The sequence below is a fragment of the Ursus maritimus genome, unplaced genomic scaffold, assembly GCF_017311325.1.
Source record: "Ursus maritimus isolate PB19 unplaced genomic scaffold, ASM1731132v1 scaffold_16, whole genome shotgun sequence".
NCBI classification, from domain to species: domain Eukaryota; kingdom Metazoa; phylum Chordata; class Mammalia; order Carnivora; family Ursidae; genus Ursus; species Ursus maritimus.
In genome coordinates this window covers 966342-981229 of record NW_024424008.1, presented here as the reverse complement: position 1 = coordinate 981229, position 14888 = coordinate 966342, and the positions used below count along the sequence as shown (strand labels likewise).

General features: G+C 37.1%; 2 protein-coding genes across 2 annotated transcripts; one reads left to right on the top strand and one right to left on the bottom strand.

The window, feature by feature from the left end:
* Positions 1-7492: 7492 nt before the first annotated feature.
* On the bottom strand, positions 7493-8434 carry LOC103680789 (olfactory receptor 51V1-like). Its single transcript, XM_008710271.1, has one exon. It carries the CDS (start codon positions 8432-8434, stop codon positions 7493-7495), a length of 942 nt encoding a protein of 313 aa, XP_008708493.1.
* A 5139-nt stretch (positions 8435-13573) lies between these two features.
* On the top strand, positions 13574-14518 carry LOC103680790 (olfactory receptor 51V1-like). Its single transcript, XM_008710272.2, has one exon. The coding sequence runs from the start codon at positions 13574-13576 to the stop codon at positions 14516-14518; it is 945 nt and encodes a 314-aa protein (XP_008708494.2).
* The last annotated feature ends 370 nt before the right edge of the window (positions 14519-14888 follow it).

The window sequence follows — 14888 nt, the reverse complement described above, 5'->3', positions numbered from 1 at the left end:
AGTATGTTTTTCTTTTTAATATAAAGCAAAGTACATTTGTTATGCATTGAGATGATTATATGCTAATGATAATATTTCATAGAGAAGCTGTATTCTGCAAGCCCATCATAAGTGAAGGCAAGTAGTCAAATATTTGTCAAGAATATTTTATACGAAAAGGAGATTTAAGTTTGGTAGGGAAAAAAAACATCATGGAAGTTGGTTACGTGCATGAGTTCTGGAGTCAAAATGAGCTTCGTTCAAAACATTATTTTGTCACTTACAAACTCCATGCATTGAAACACAACTTATTGTCATAAATTCAGCAACCTAAAATATCAACAAGGAAGAACAGAGGTTTCATTGGGAACTATAGACAAAGTGGTCACAGTGTAACAAAATGAAAATGTTTATGTAAGGCCCTTCACATGGGATTTGGTACCTGGTAAGGACTCAGTAGGGATTATCATAGTCAGCATGGTATCATCATCATCGTTTTCATTGTGAAAATCTGCATCACTCCTATTGTGCTTAAGCTGAAATGCTGCACCATTACTTTCCAGTTTATTCTTATCACATTAAAGTTAATTTTAAAAATACATATTAAAGCTTTTTGTATGACCCATTCTGTGGTTCTTTTCATTCCCCTGTACTTGTTGACTGAAGTGTTATTTATATCTCTACCTCTATCCACATTTACATAGCTGTGTGTGTATAGTGAAGTTTGTTAGTTTTAGGTGATTTTATATTTTTATCCTTAGATTTCTTTGCTTGTATTTCTAGCTTTTGAAAGAAGTGTGTGAAAATGTTCCATTAGGAATGTGGATTAGTCTATTTCTCCTGTTAGAGCTGTTCATTTCTTTGATTTGTGTATTTTCAAGCTATGGATAGTTAGACACTTCCTTTTTGAGTACGTGAAGATCTAAAATTAAGGGATCTTAGTTAAGATCTTAAGAAAGAAAGAAAGAAAGAAAGAAAGAAAGAAAGAAAGGAAAAGGAAGGAAGGAAGGAAGGAAGGAAGGAAGAAAAAGAAAGAAAGAAAGAAAGAAAGAAAGAAAGAAAGAAAGAAAAAGGAAGGAAGGAAGGAAGGAAGAAAAAGAAAGAAAGAAAGAAAGAAAGAAAGAAAGAAAGATGACCCATTCTGTGGTTCTTTTCATTCCCCTGTACTTGTTGACTGAAGTGTTATTTATATCTCTACCTCTATCCACATTTACATAGCTGTGTGTGTATAGTGAAGTTTGTTAGTTTTAGGTGATTTTATATTTTTATCCTTAGATTTCTTTGCTTGTATTTCTAGCTTTTGAAAGAAGTGTGTGAAAATGTTCCATTAGGAATGTGGATTAGTCTATTTCTCCTGTTAGAGCTGTTCATTTCTTTGATTTGTGTATTTTCAAGCTATGGATAGTTAGACACTTCCTTTTTGAGTACGTGAAGATCTAAAATTAAGGGATAAAAGTTAAGATCTTAAGAAAGAAAGAAAGAAAGAAAGAAAGAAAGAAAGAAAGAAAGAAAAAGGAAGGAAGGAAGGAAGGAAGGAAGAAAAAGAAAGAAAGAAAGAAAGAAAGAAAGAAAGAAAGAAAGAGAAAGAAAGAAAGAAAGAAAGAGAAAGAAAGAAAGAAAGAAAGAAAGAAAGAAAGAAAGAAAGAAAGAAAGAAAGAAAGAGAAAGAAAGAGAAAGAAAGAAAGAAAGAAAGAAAGAAAGAAAGAAAGAAAGAAAGAAAAAGGAAGGAAGGAAGGAAGAAAAAGAAAGAAAGAAAGAAAGAAAGAAAGAAAGAAAAAGGAAGGAAGGAAGGAAGAAAGAGAAAGAAAGAAAGAAAGAAAGAAAGAGAAAGAAAGAAAGAAAGAAAGAAAGAAAGAAAGAAAGAAAGAAAGAAAGAAAGAAAGAGAAAGAAAGGAAGGAAGGAAGGAAGGAAGGAAGGAAGGAAGGAAGGAAGGAAGGAAGGAAGAAAAGACTGCCCAAAACTCCCTCTCTATTTTTCAAATGCTCTCCGGATACTCTTTTGACTTCCCATTCCATGCAGTTTCAGAGGTTAGTAAATGTCTCCTCCGGAAACTAACTTGTTGTCAGTGTCAGGTCTCTGTTCCTCCATTCTCACCTGTGATGAGATCTTTTGGTTGCCTACTTTTGTCTTTTATGCTCTTCCAGAATTCCAAAATCTCTGTTATCTGACTCTCAAAATTGGCTTTCTGCCAGGAAAATCTTCCTTTTTGGTCAGAAATAGCAGACGGCTCTTGCCAAATGTGGCTTCAGAAAGTCAGCTTTCTCCAACCTCTGAAATACTCCTCACTGAAATCTTATTGCTTCAAAACTCCTCTGAAGGCACTTTAATTTCTTTTTATGTACCTTCTTGATCATTGGGTGAACTTTTGACTCTAGTTTCTCCTTTTTGCTCCTTTTGGACTGAATTATAATTTGGATTTTATACACAAAACATTTTTTATTTACCTCATTTTTCCCTTTTTAATACATTTTTGGGTATGCTTAGAAAACTTTGCCAACCCCTAAATTTGTATATGGTCTTTAATATATGAAATTGTTTGTGATGCCTATGTACATAAGAACTCAATGGATCAGTTAAAATAATGCCATATCCCATGAAAAATCCTTTTGAAAAAAATACATGTTTTAAATTTAAATAATACCGTTAATTGTATAAAACTAAAACAATAAAAAATGCTTCTGTCCTCTCTCCCCATGCTTTCATTAGAGCTAATTAATGAGTATGATATTCAGGCTTTTTTATACTTGAATATATGTATAATTATTTTAAATAATAACTAGATCATATCATAAATATCATTCTGCACAGTTTTTAGCTACAATTGTAATAATATAGGCAACTCTCTAATTTAAAACTTTTCTGCTTTTTCATTTTTAATATGCCCATGACAATGAATATTATAGAAGTGCCATAATTCAGTTAACTTTTTCTCTAAATAAACAGTTTTTGAAACATATTAATGATGTAATAAATATCTGTGTGCATATATGTCTTTTCGCAGCTGTAATTTTGCTCTATGTATTAATAAAAATAGAATTGCAGTATAAATATATATGCTACCTAATTTTATTATTTGCTGCAGTTTTATTCTGTGAAGTTACTGCAAACACTGTATTAATAAATTCTGAAACATAGCATTAAGTTGCTTTTGCTTTTGAGCCTCTGATCACATTTTCAATAACCAATTAATACATAATCTGTGTGTGTTTCTGCTTAAAGGCACATATCTATTTCTTACAAATAATGAATTTCATGCACTATTCCATTGTAATAAAACACTAGCCGAGAAGCATTTCACATTTTCCTGACCCTGGGTCACGTGTCTGTAGATTCCTTCGGATTTCACCCTACCACAGTGCTATCCACTACACTTTACTTAAGCCATCATTATCTCATGAATTCACAAATTTAGTCACTTTTCTCTCTTTTCCATAGTTTCATCACAGATTACCTTAGCACTTGAGCCACATATACAGATCGGTGAATCTCCTCTTCCTTTTTCTGTATGTACAGCGTTTTTGATGCATTAAGATTGAGCTCATGGGCAGCAAAGCTATAACTCACACCTAAAGGCAGCTTATCCGACACACCTATTTCCTCTGTGAGATGGATCACAGCCTTGTGTATAGGGGCCCAGACAACACTTCTGCAACATAGCTTGGGGGCTATCTTCAACAGTCCCCATCACCACCACCACCAACAACAAAATGAAAAGAACAGAGCATTAAACAGACCACAAAAAGGGATACTCATTTACTCCTATTGGAGATGAAACCAGAAGACAGAGCTTCACCTTATACAACCTCAGCTGAGAACATGTGTGTTAGGCAACTCAAATTTTTTGCTGCTCTGGGGGCGCCTGGGTGGCACAGCGGGTGAGCGTCTGCCTTTGGCTCAGGGCGTGATCCCGGCGTTGTGGGATCGAGCCCCACATCGGGCTCCTCCGCTATGAGCCTGCTTCTTCCTCTCCCACTCCCCCTGCTTGTGTTCCCTCTCTCGCTGGCTGTCTCTATCTCTGTCGAATAAATAAATAAAATCTTTAAAAAAATTTTTTTTTTGCTGCTCTGAGCATGCCCACTGATGGCGACAGCCCTGGGGCATTGATTTTGAAGTTTCAAATACATTTTAACAAGTAGGTGAATTCACAAACACAGAATCTGTAAATAATAAAGATTGACTAAATATATATATATATGTGTGTGTATGTATAAATACAAACATGCATATGAAGATGTATATCTATAGACACATACATAATGCATTAATAACTAACTTCTCATTATGCTATCAGTTTAGTTACAATTTAATTAAAATAAAGTATAAATGTGCAAACACAGATTTTAACTCTAACAGGTTATAAACCATTTATTGAAACTTTTTCCTTTTTACTATTATTCACTTGGGCTCATTGTATCTTCTGATCCGTTTTTAGAGTGAAGAAATTGAAATTTTATAGAAAACTATAGGACAATGTCTTCTTTTCTTAGAAATATTCATGGAGGGGCGCCTGGGTGGCACAGCGGTTAAGCGTCTGCCTTTGGCTCAGGGTGTGATCTCGGTGTTATGGGATCGAGCCCCACATCGGGCTCTTCTGCTATGAGCCTTCTTCTTCCTCTCCCACTCCCCCTGCTTGTGTTCCCTCTCTCGCTGGCTGTCTCTCTGTCGAATAAATAAATAAAATCTTAAAAAAAAAAAAAGAAATATTAATGGAAAAAAAATAAAAGCTCAACTTATGCAAAATTTAGGTTTCCAAACCCATTTTACTGTTGTATAAAATGGGGGTAATATTATTGCCTTTTGATAACTCAAAGAGTTATTCTTACTTCAAAATCTAAGTTATAATATCCATAAAAATTTTTAATGTAAAACTTAATGCATATATAATGGCAATCATTTATATTTTCATCATCAACCAATATTATAATTGAACACAAAGGTTTCTTCTCATCCTTTTTCTTAAATTCCCCTAACAAAGAGGAAAAATAAGATGTGTTATTTCCCACTGTAACTAAAACAGGGCACTTGCCAATGACTTGCAAGAAGTATCTTTAGGAAAAGAGCTATGCAGAGAGAAAGAGGACTGACAGGAGAGTCAGGCATTATGAAATAAAGAAGTACCATCACAGAGAGCCCAATAGAAAGAAACCATCAAGGTAAAGTAGCCTGACAAGTGCAGATCTGTTTATGCAGACTGCCCTATAGGGATATGGGGGGTTTACATGGTGACAGTTCTGAAAGGCAGAAGTGATAAACATCGATTTGATGTCTTTTAATTTAAAAATCATACTAGGGGTGCCTGGGTGGCTCAGTTGGTTAAGTGCCTGACTTGGCTCAGGTTATGATCTCAGGGTCCTGGAATCCAGCCCTGCGTCCAGCTCCCTGCTTAGCAAGGAGTTGGCTTGTCCCTCTCCCCCTTGTCCCTCCCCACTCCTCATGTTCCCACACTATCTCTCTTCCTCTGTCTTTCTCAAATAAATAAATAAAAGCTAAAAAAAAGTCATATTAATTTTCTAATAAACCACTAAGAGACAAATTAAAGGTAACAAACCAAACAGTAATTTTCAAAATTGAATTTTCCCCTCTTTGTTAGGATATTGATGATGGAACTTCATATATCTGAAGGCATATGTGCAACAATTTGCTTCCTCCCATCTCTGCAGCTTAACTGTAATTTGTCTCTGCTGGTAACCCTGCTGCTCCAGTCATGGCTAGTACATAGCTGTGATTAGGTGACAATATTTAAAGAAATAAAAAAAAAAAAAATCTTGAGACTGGTACTAATTGTGTTTTGTTTTGTTTTGTTTAATTTTTATTTTGAGAGGTCAATATTTTTTAAAAAGCAAGTGCCAAAAAAAAAATTATTCCACATTTTATGATTGAGTTGAATTTCCTAATTTTATCCATGAAGAGGATGAGACTTAGAAGTGAAATATACATTCGAAAGATTCTCAAAACCACAATTCAATCCCCAGCTTAGCTACTGATGTTTTACCTAATATCTCTGGGCCTTAGCAGCCTCCCTTAGAAATAAAGAGGTTGATCAAACTGTTTTTAAAATTTCATATATGCTGACACCAAGATTGAAGTCAACTGACAACTCTCGTGAGCACTGTGAACTGCATAGATTTGGGGGTACGTGATAGAATATGTAGAGATGTGATAGCCAATTCTATCATTGTTCACCAAAACTTTTGCACTAAACTATGTAATCTAACCTACCAGTCCTGCATTCTATTAGGGAGACAGAATGAGCTTTCCCAGCACTTTTGCTTAATTATAGGTAGAAGAGGTGTGAATGACTTTGTGGGGGCCCAGGGAAGGCGGCCCCAAAGCATGACATAATGTCATACAGATTATTTTGAATTAAAGTTATTTAAGAAAAAACAACAAGTGCAAGAATGCTGACTCTTGTCTCCAGAAAGCAGGAAATCCATCTCCCCTGTGAAAGTTATCCTGTCTGCACCAAGAGGTAGAGACATCCTTATCATCAGAGGTAGGGAATGTAAGGGCTAAAGTAGCCTATATAAATAAACTTTGTAAAAAATAAAAATACATAAACCTTGTAACTATTACTAATGTATTACCCCAACCCAGATTCTAGTCCAAATTTAGAATTCCTTACTAACTGAAGCTCCTGAGCATAAGGTTTTCTTTGTCCTGTCAGTCCCTCACAGATAGATATTTCTTTGTCTAAAATGAATAAAAATTCACACTGGGGCACCTGGTGGCTCAGTCGGTTAAGTGCTCTCCTGTTGGTGTCAGTTCAGGTCATGATCTCTCAGTCATGGGATTGAGCCCTTCATGGGGCTCTGTGCTCAGCGCAGAGTCTGCTTCAGATTCTCTCTCCTTCTCCTCCTGATCTCTTTCTCACTCTCAAATAAACAAAATCTTCAAAAAAAAAAAAAAAAGTAAACAAAACTTCATGCCTTGGTCATTTCTTCAGGTCTGAACCTTACTACGGGGCCTCTGCGTGCACATGGTTACCTTTTGTTGTTTCTTGTGGTAATCTGTCTCATGCCAATTTAATTCTTAGATCAGTTTAGGAGAACCTTGAAAGATAGAGTAAAATTTTCTTTCTCAACAACCTCAACAGAGTCAACTTGTGACACCTGATAATAGTATGTAAAGGCTATTTGTTCCATACATGGTAAATGTATAGACATACCAGTTACATGAAAAAATAAAATCACACTCTGAATTAGAATTCAAAAAGCATGGATGGTACTGTACACTTAGTAATTACCCAGGCAAGTGCTCATTGGCACACTATGGAACATAACTCACCGTAGTTAACACTATACTGAATTTTAAAATTAGGAAATGAGATTGGTAACACATTGTCTGCTTATTTCTCTAGCTTTGGAAAACTAAATTAGAAAATGGCTATTTTAAGTATGCTTTTAATCTGTTAAATATTACATATAAATGTATTATTTCTGCTACAAATTGTTATTAGTCATTCCCCTTGCAAACACTACCTTCCGTTCCTTAGAACACATTTACCTCCAGTACTCAGTTTTGTTTAGTGAACCATCTCTGGATCCTGGTACGTATTTGTTGGGTTTTGACACTGTAGATGATGGGGTTCATCAAGGGTGGGAAAAGGATATAGATGTTGCCCATGAGGACATGGACCACGGGAGAGAGGTGCTTTCCAAAACGATGCACCATAGTCAGACCAATGATTGGGATATAGAAAACTAGAACTGCACAGATGTGGGAGACGCAGGTCTGCAAGGACTTGAAGCGCTCCTCCCTGGATGCAATAGTCAATACTGAGTGCAGGATTAAGACGTAGGAGACGAGAATGAGCACTGAATCCAAAAACAGCGTGCAGATCACCAGAGCTAGGGCATAGAAGCTGTTGAAGCGGATGTCAGAGCAGGCGAGCCGAAGCAGGTCCTGGTGCAGGCAGAAAGAATGGGAGAGGATGTGAGGACGGCAGTAATCGAAGAACTTTAGGCGGACAATGGGAGCAGTGATGAACAGGAAACTCCTCGCTAAAATGGCCACGCCAATGTTGATGATTCTGGTATTGGTGAGGATGGATGTATATCTCAGAGGATTGCAGATTGCAGTGAAACGATCAAAGGCCATGGCGAGAAGGACTCCAGACTCCATGCATGATAGACCATGAACAAAGAAAGTTTGAGCAATGCAGGCATCCAGACCAATCTCCCGGCTGAGCCCCCACAGGATGCCCAGCACTGTGTGCACTGTGGACAGCCCCATGCACAGGTCAGTGAGGGCCAGCATGGCCAGGAAGTAGAACATGGGCTCGTGCAGGCTCGGCTCCGTCCGGATCACATGCAGCACCAGGCAGTTCCCTGACAATACCATAGCATAGATACAGGAGAAAGGGATGGAGAGCCAGGGATATTCCCGTTCCAGGCCAGGGAAACCCGTAAGAAGAAAGGTGGAGTTACTGATTTTGGAATCAGGCTGAACAGACATGGATCTATAAAAACAGAAACCTCCCAGAAAAAGAAAGAAAAGAAAAAAAGAAAGAAATATATATTTAACAGCTTATTAAGAATCCCATGTGTTTTCCACTGCTTTAGTATTAACTTTGAAGTAACAGCCATTTGGATTTGGACAACAGCTCATTACATATAAGACCAATGCTTGTATTTTTTTCAGAAACTGCATTTGCTCTGAAACAGACTACATTATGTCTACATGTGAAACCTCCTTGTCGTTACCCCATCAGAGGAATCTGTGTCCATATCCACAACCTCACTGTCACTTTCTACTTCAATGCGTCATGCTACAAATAACAGAGAAAAAAATGATTTCTGGCTTGGGAAGGTATAATAATGAAGTTAATAGGTACCAAGTAGAAAAGGAAAACACATTCGAGTGCTTGCATTTAAAACCTGGTGAATTAAACTGCAAATCATTGCCATGGGCTGTGCGATTAACATCTGCTTATTACATAAAGAACTCAGCCACTTGTAGAAATCATTTCTCAGGCATGTTGTCCATTCTGACAACTCCTTTTTCACCACCTTAATAAAGAACAGCTGTCACTCACAGTAGAGATGGTCTTGCCAATCTTGAAATTGGATCTTGTTCTTCTTCCTTTTGTCCCAGTGTCATTGACGTTCTAGCAGAAGCAAGATTTATGCAGGTCTGGGAGTCACCGGAGTAAAACCTGAACCCTGGGAGGTGCTGAGAGTGAGTGATGCAACATACAGGGGCTGTGTTCCTTTGGGAAAATGAGGGCAAACCCAGGGGCAGTGTCTGCAGAGCAGACTCTCCACTCCACCAAATTCTGAATATTCTTACAAGTGCAAGTTTGAATAACAATTCCTCTGTCTAGGGAGATTCAGAAATAAACGTTGGACAGACAGATCAAGAAATATCTTGTAGCTTGCTTCCTCCCTAATTAGTCTTTACATGTTTTTGGAAAGGCAGCAGATATGTCCTCTATAAAACAGGCTATTGTTATTAACATAAAATTTTATTTTATTTCCCTCCATTTCAGTTACAAATTTTCTCTCTTTTTTTGATCCTATGGCTTCAGTATTCAGAGTCCATGTGCTGGCAAATAAAACATTGTTTAAAGTCATAATAGTTTTGTATAAAGTGGATAATCCTTATATGCTGCTTGAAATCTGAGTCTCTATTTTCATAACAACCATTTTACTGAGCACTTTTTTTTAGCATTTTAACTGTGCCAGGAGCCTTGGAATTGTTTAATTCTCAGAATTGGAATACTTCCGTTATCTAATTTAATTTCTAGAATTATTGAATGCACGTTATCTTTTATTTGAATGGCAATAGACCACAGAGATAAAGAATGTGCTTACAAAGCCAGCCTTTCTGGTTTGAAAACCTTTCTCCTACACCTTTGGATACTGTGTCCTTGGGCAAGATCCTTAGCCACATCTAAAATGGGGATGATAATATTATTTCATAGGATTGTCCTGACAATTAAGTTAGATGACACTATAAAGCAATTAGAATCATGAAAGACACAAAGAAAGCACTTAATAAAAGTAAATTGTAATTGTTTCCCTTCTAGAGATAATGAAACTGAGGTTAGAGTGGCACTCTTTAATAAGTTGTCCATGAGCCACCAGGGACTATTGTGTACTTGGAATGTGGCAAACCAAATTGAGATGCTATGTAAGTACAAATTACATACTCAATCAAAGACTTAGTGGGGAAAGAATGATTTAAAATGTCTCTTCAAAGATTTTTATATTGACTACATGTTGACGTAACATTTTAGATTTAGTAAGCTAAATAAAACATTAAAACTTGTTTCACCCATTTAATTTTACTTAGAATATCTAAAACTATGTAAGTGGATTGCTGTGGGATGACACTTGGCTAGAGAGATGTACTGGAAACTTTCTCAAGATCACACAGCTATGGCATTAATATTGTTCCAATTACCTTAATGAGAGGAGGCTTAAGTGAACAAAATCAGAAAGGAGATGAGACATTATCACTGATCCCACAGAAACACTAAAAATCATGAGAGACTTCTACAGACATTATACACCAACAACCTGTATAACCGAAAAGAAATGGATAGGTTCCCTAAAACATAAAACTTACAAAGACTGAATCATGAAGATATAGAAAATTTGAACAGACCAATGATGAGTAAGGAGGTTGAATCAGTAATCCCTTGCACAAAGAAAAGCCCAAGATCAGATGTTTTCATTGGTGAAGTCTACTAAATATTTAAAGAAGAATTAATGCCAATCCTTCCCAAACTCTTTCAAAAAACTGAAGAGGAGGAACACTTCCAGACTCATTTTACAAGGCCAACATAACCCTAATACTGAAGCCAGATAAGGACACTACAAGAAAAGAAAACTATAGACCAATATTCCTGAGGAATATAGATACAAAAATTCTTGACAAAATACTAGCACACTGAACACACAAAGCAACAACAGTCTACTAAAAGGATCATATGTCATGATCTAGTGGGATTTATCCCTGGGATGCAAGGATAAGTCAACATAAGCAAATCAATAAATGTGATACATCACATTAATAGAATAAAAGACAAAATCATACGATCATCTCAATAGAGGCAGAAAAAGCATTTGACAAAATATATCTGCTTTCGTGATAAAAACTCTCAACAAATTGAGTATAAAAGAAACATACCTCAACATAATAAGGGCCGTATATGACAAACCCCTGGCCAATATCATATTCAGGGGCAAAAGGTTGAGTTTTTCTTCTAAGAACAGGAATAAGAGACGTGTGCCCATTCTCCCCACTTTTATTCTACATAATTGGAAGTCCTAGGCAGAACATTCAGGCAAGAAAAGGGGAAAAAGGCATCCCAATAAGAAATGACAAAGTAAAATTGCCGTTGTTTGCAGATATGATCTTATATAGAGAGAATCCTGACAATTCCACACACACATACAAAAGCTAGAATTAATCTACAAATTCAGTAAAGTTACAGGACATAAATCAACATACAGAAAAGAGTTGCATTTCTATACACTAAAAACAAAACACCCAAAAAAGAAATAAGGAAATCAGTCCATTTACAATAGCATAAAAAAAAAAAACACTAAGATACTTAAATGTAACTGGGCAGGTTTCAATATCTGCACGCCCATGTTCATTGAAGTACTATCCACAATATAGAAACAACCTAAGTATCTGTCTATAGATGCATGAATAAAGATGTGACATATATATATACTTATTAAAACATTATGATAAATAATTAAATATTAATAAATATTATATATAAATAAATATAAATATTATATATAATAAATATATAAATATATATGAATATATTTATAAATAATATTGATATTAATAAATAATATTTTCAGCCATGAGAAAGAAGAAAATCCTGCATTGCAACAACTTAGATAAATCTGAAAACATGGTGCTAAGTGAAATAAGTCAGAGAAAGACAAATACCGCATGATATTCCCTATATGTGGAATCTATTGGAGCTGAACTCAGAATCAAAGTAGAGTGGTTGTTCCCAGCAGCTGGTGAGTGAGGGAAGTGGGGAGATATTCGCCAAAGGGTACACACTCCCAGTTATAAGATTAACGATTTCCGGGGATTAACATGTAGCATGGTGATTATAGTTAATGGTACTGTATCATGTATGTGAAAGTTGCTAAGAGAATAGACCATAAATGTTCTCACTACAAGAAAAAAAACATGGAAATTATGTGACAGGATGGAGGTGTTAGCTAATGTTACGGCGGCGATCATTTTGAAATATGTAAATATATCAAATCAACACTGCTCCCTCAAATCTACACAAGGCTAGGAGTCCATTCTACCTCAGTAAAGCTGGCAGTAGTGGGGGGAAGAAGCTCTAATTGAGAAAGTTTGTGACTGATGAAAAACAGTTGCTCACAAACACCGAAGTCTCCAGAGCGACAGAAGGACAGAGTATCTACCTCGTGGTAGCTGGTGAGAGTCGAATGCCTGATTTGTGAAGGGAGTATGATAGAGGGTCTTAAACTCACTGATGATCTTGTTGAAAGCAAATAGAACTGATAAATGAGACATTTTTAATGTAGTTTTAAAGATTAGAGAGAACCCCTGAACCTTTCAACCTCATACCATATGAAAGCAACGGGCACTGAAAAGCGATCACGGTGAAACTGAAGACGGAGATGAGCAGTTAAGAGCATGTGCCTTTGAGTCAGCCTGCAAGGATTCGAGTCTTTGCTTACTTGCGACTTTAGCAAGCTGCTTAACCTCTCTTCAACTCGATTTTGTCATCTATAAAGCATGGCTCACAATAGTGCCTCCTCCTTAGGGTTTGTGTGATATTATCTATTTTATAATGGAAGTATAACTAACATACAGTGTTATATTAGTTTCCCTAATAGTTTTTAAACTCCTGGAACAGTGTTTGAACATCAAATGGAATATGTGTCTGTTAAATAAAACAAGTGCATTCCCCATGGATAATTCCAGATTGCAGTCAGATAATAGCTATTTTGATCATTCACTTTAAAATGTGAACAGAATATCTCTAGGGACATGGGGTCCATTTATACCCATCTCCTTGCTGATGTTAGACACTACAGCCCTCTAGCTCTCTCTTCATGCACACACTTACAAAGATACGATCTACTTTCTTGGGAGCAGAGATTCAAATATATCTTGAGTTTTTGCAACTGAGTTGAGGCTTGGGCAGTAATTGCCTGATAGAAGAGAAAAGATTGAATCACAGAACATATGAAGAGACAGACTGAATTGCATCCTGAAGGTGAAGGGTAACTACTTTTTACAAATACTCTGAAAAATTAATAGACATCTGGAAAGTCAGAATTTATCATGATCGCTAGTTGCTTGGGAAAAGACAAAACCTATTTTAGACCACTTTTTCTTTTGTCTACCCTCAATGTTTTACTAAGTAGAAATAAAACAAGATTCCTCAGAGTGGAGATGTACTTGGATAACAGATGTGAACAACAGTAAATGTGACTTTTTAGTGTAAAGAATTCTGTATTACATACATACACCACTTTTGTTCAGATTGATCCTGTATGAGAAAACAAGTTGTATGAAAGTTACCTACCAAATGGACACAGTGCTGACTCATAGAGAGAATACTTCACATTACCCATGCCTGCTTTTCCTGCTTATGACACCAATTCCTCAAGCTTTCTCCTAACAGGCTTCCCTGGCCTGGAACGGGAATACCCGTGGCTCTCCATCCCCTTCTCCTGTATCTATGCTATGGTACTCTCAGGGAACTGCCTGGTGCTGCATGTGATCCGGACGGAGCCGAGCCTGCATGAACCCATGTTCTACTTCCTGGCCATGCTGGCCCTCACTGACCTGTGCATGGGGCTGTCCACAGTGCGTACAGTGCTGGGGATCTTGTGGGGACTCAGCCAGGAAGTCAGCCTGGATGCCTGCATTGCCCAAACTTACTTCATCCATGGTCTGTCCCTCACAGAGTCTGGAGTCCTTCTCGCCATGGCTTTTGATCGCTTTACAGCAATCTGTAATCCTCTGAGGTATACGTCCATACTAACCAGTGCCAGGATCATTAAGATTGGGCTGGGAATTTTGGTTAGGAGTTTTGCGTTCATCCTTGCTCCCATAATCCGCCTAAAGTTTTTCCACTATTGCCGTTCCCACATCCTCTCTCACTCTTTCTGCCTTCACCAAGACCTACTGAGACTAGCATGTTCTGACATCCGTTTCAACAGTTTCTATGCCTTGGCTCTGGTGATTTGTACTCTTTTGTTTGACTCCATGTTAATTCTTGTATCCTACATTCTGATCCTGCATTCTGTCTTGTCAATTGCATCCCGGGAGGAGCGGCTAAAATCCTTACAGACCTGTGTCTCCCACATCTGTGCTGTCCTGGTTTTCTATATCCCAATTATTGGTCTCACCATGGTGCACCGTTTCGGGAAACACCTCTCTCCTGTGGTCCACGTCCTCATGGGCAACATCTACATCATCTTCCCACCCCTGATGAACCCCATCATCTACAGTGTGAAGACCCAGCAGATCCGTGGCAGGATTCAGAAGTGGTTCTCCATGAAGAGAGAGTAAAACGCTTTGGATTACATAGACACGAGTGGTTTACATGTAGAAAAGTTCAGGCAGGGAGAGGGAAGGAATATATTTATTTAAGGAAGTTAAAAATAAAGCCACTGAAAAACTAAGACTTCCAGGACATGCCATTACTTGAAAGATTCGTAAGTATCAAAAATAGTAATCAATAGTAATCAAGCCTAAGTTTGAAGTTCTGATAGTAGAGTCATTCATCACATTTCGTTATTATTTCTGACTAGAGAAGTAATATTTACAGTTGTCCAGAGAAGTTGAACTTGCAAGGAATATCTACAAAGAAGTCATCCAAACACACAGGGTATATTCAACCCTGGAGGCACAATTTTATCACCACTTGGTGTGGTTGCCT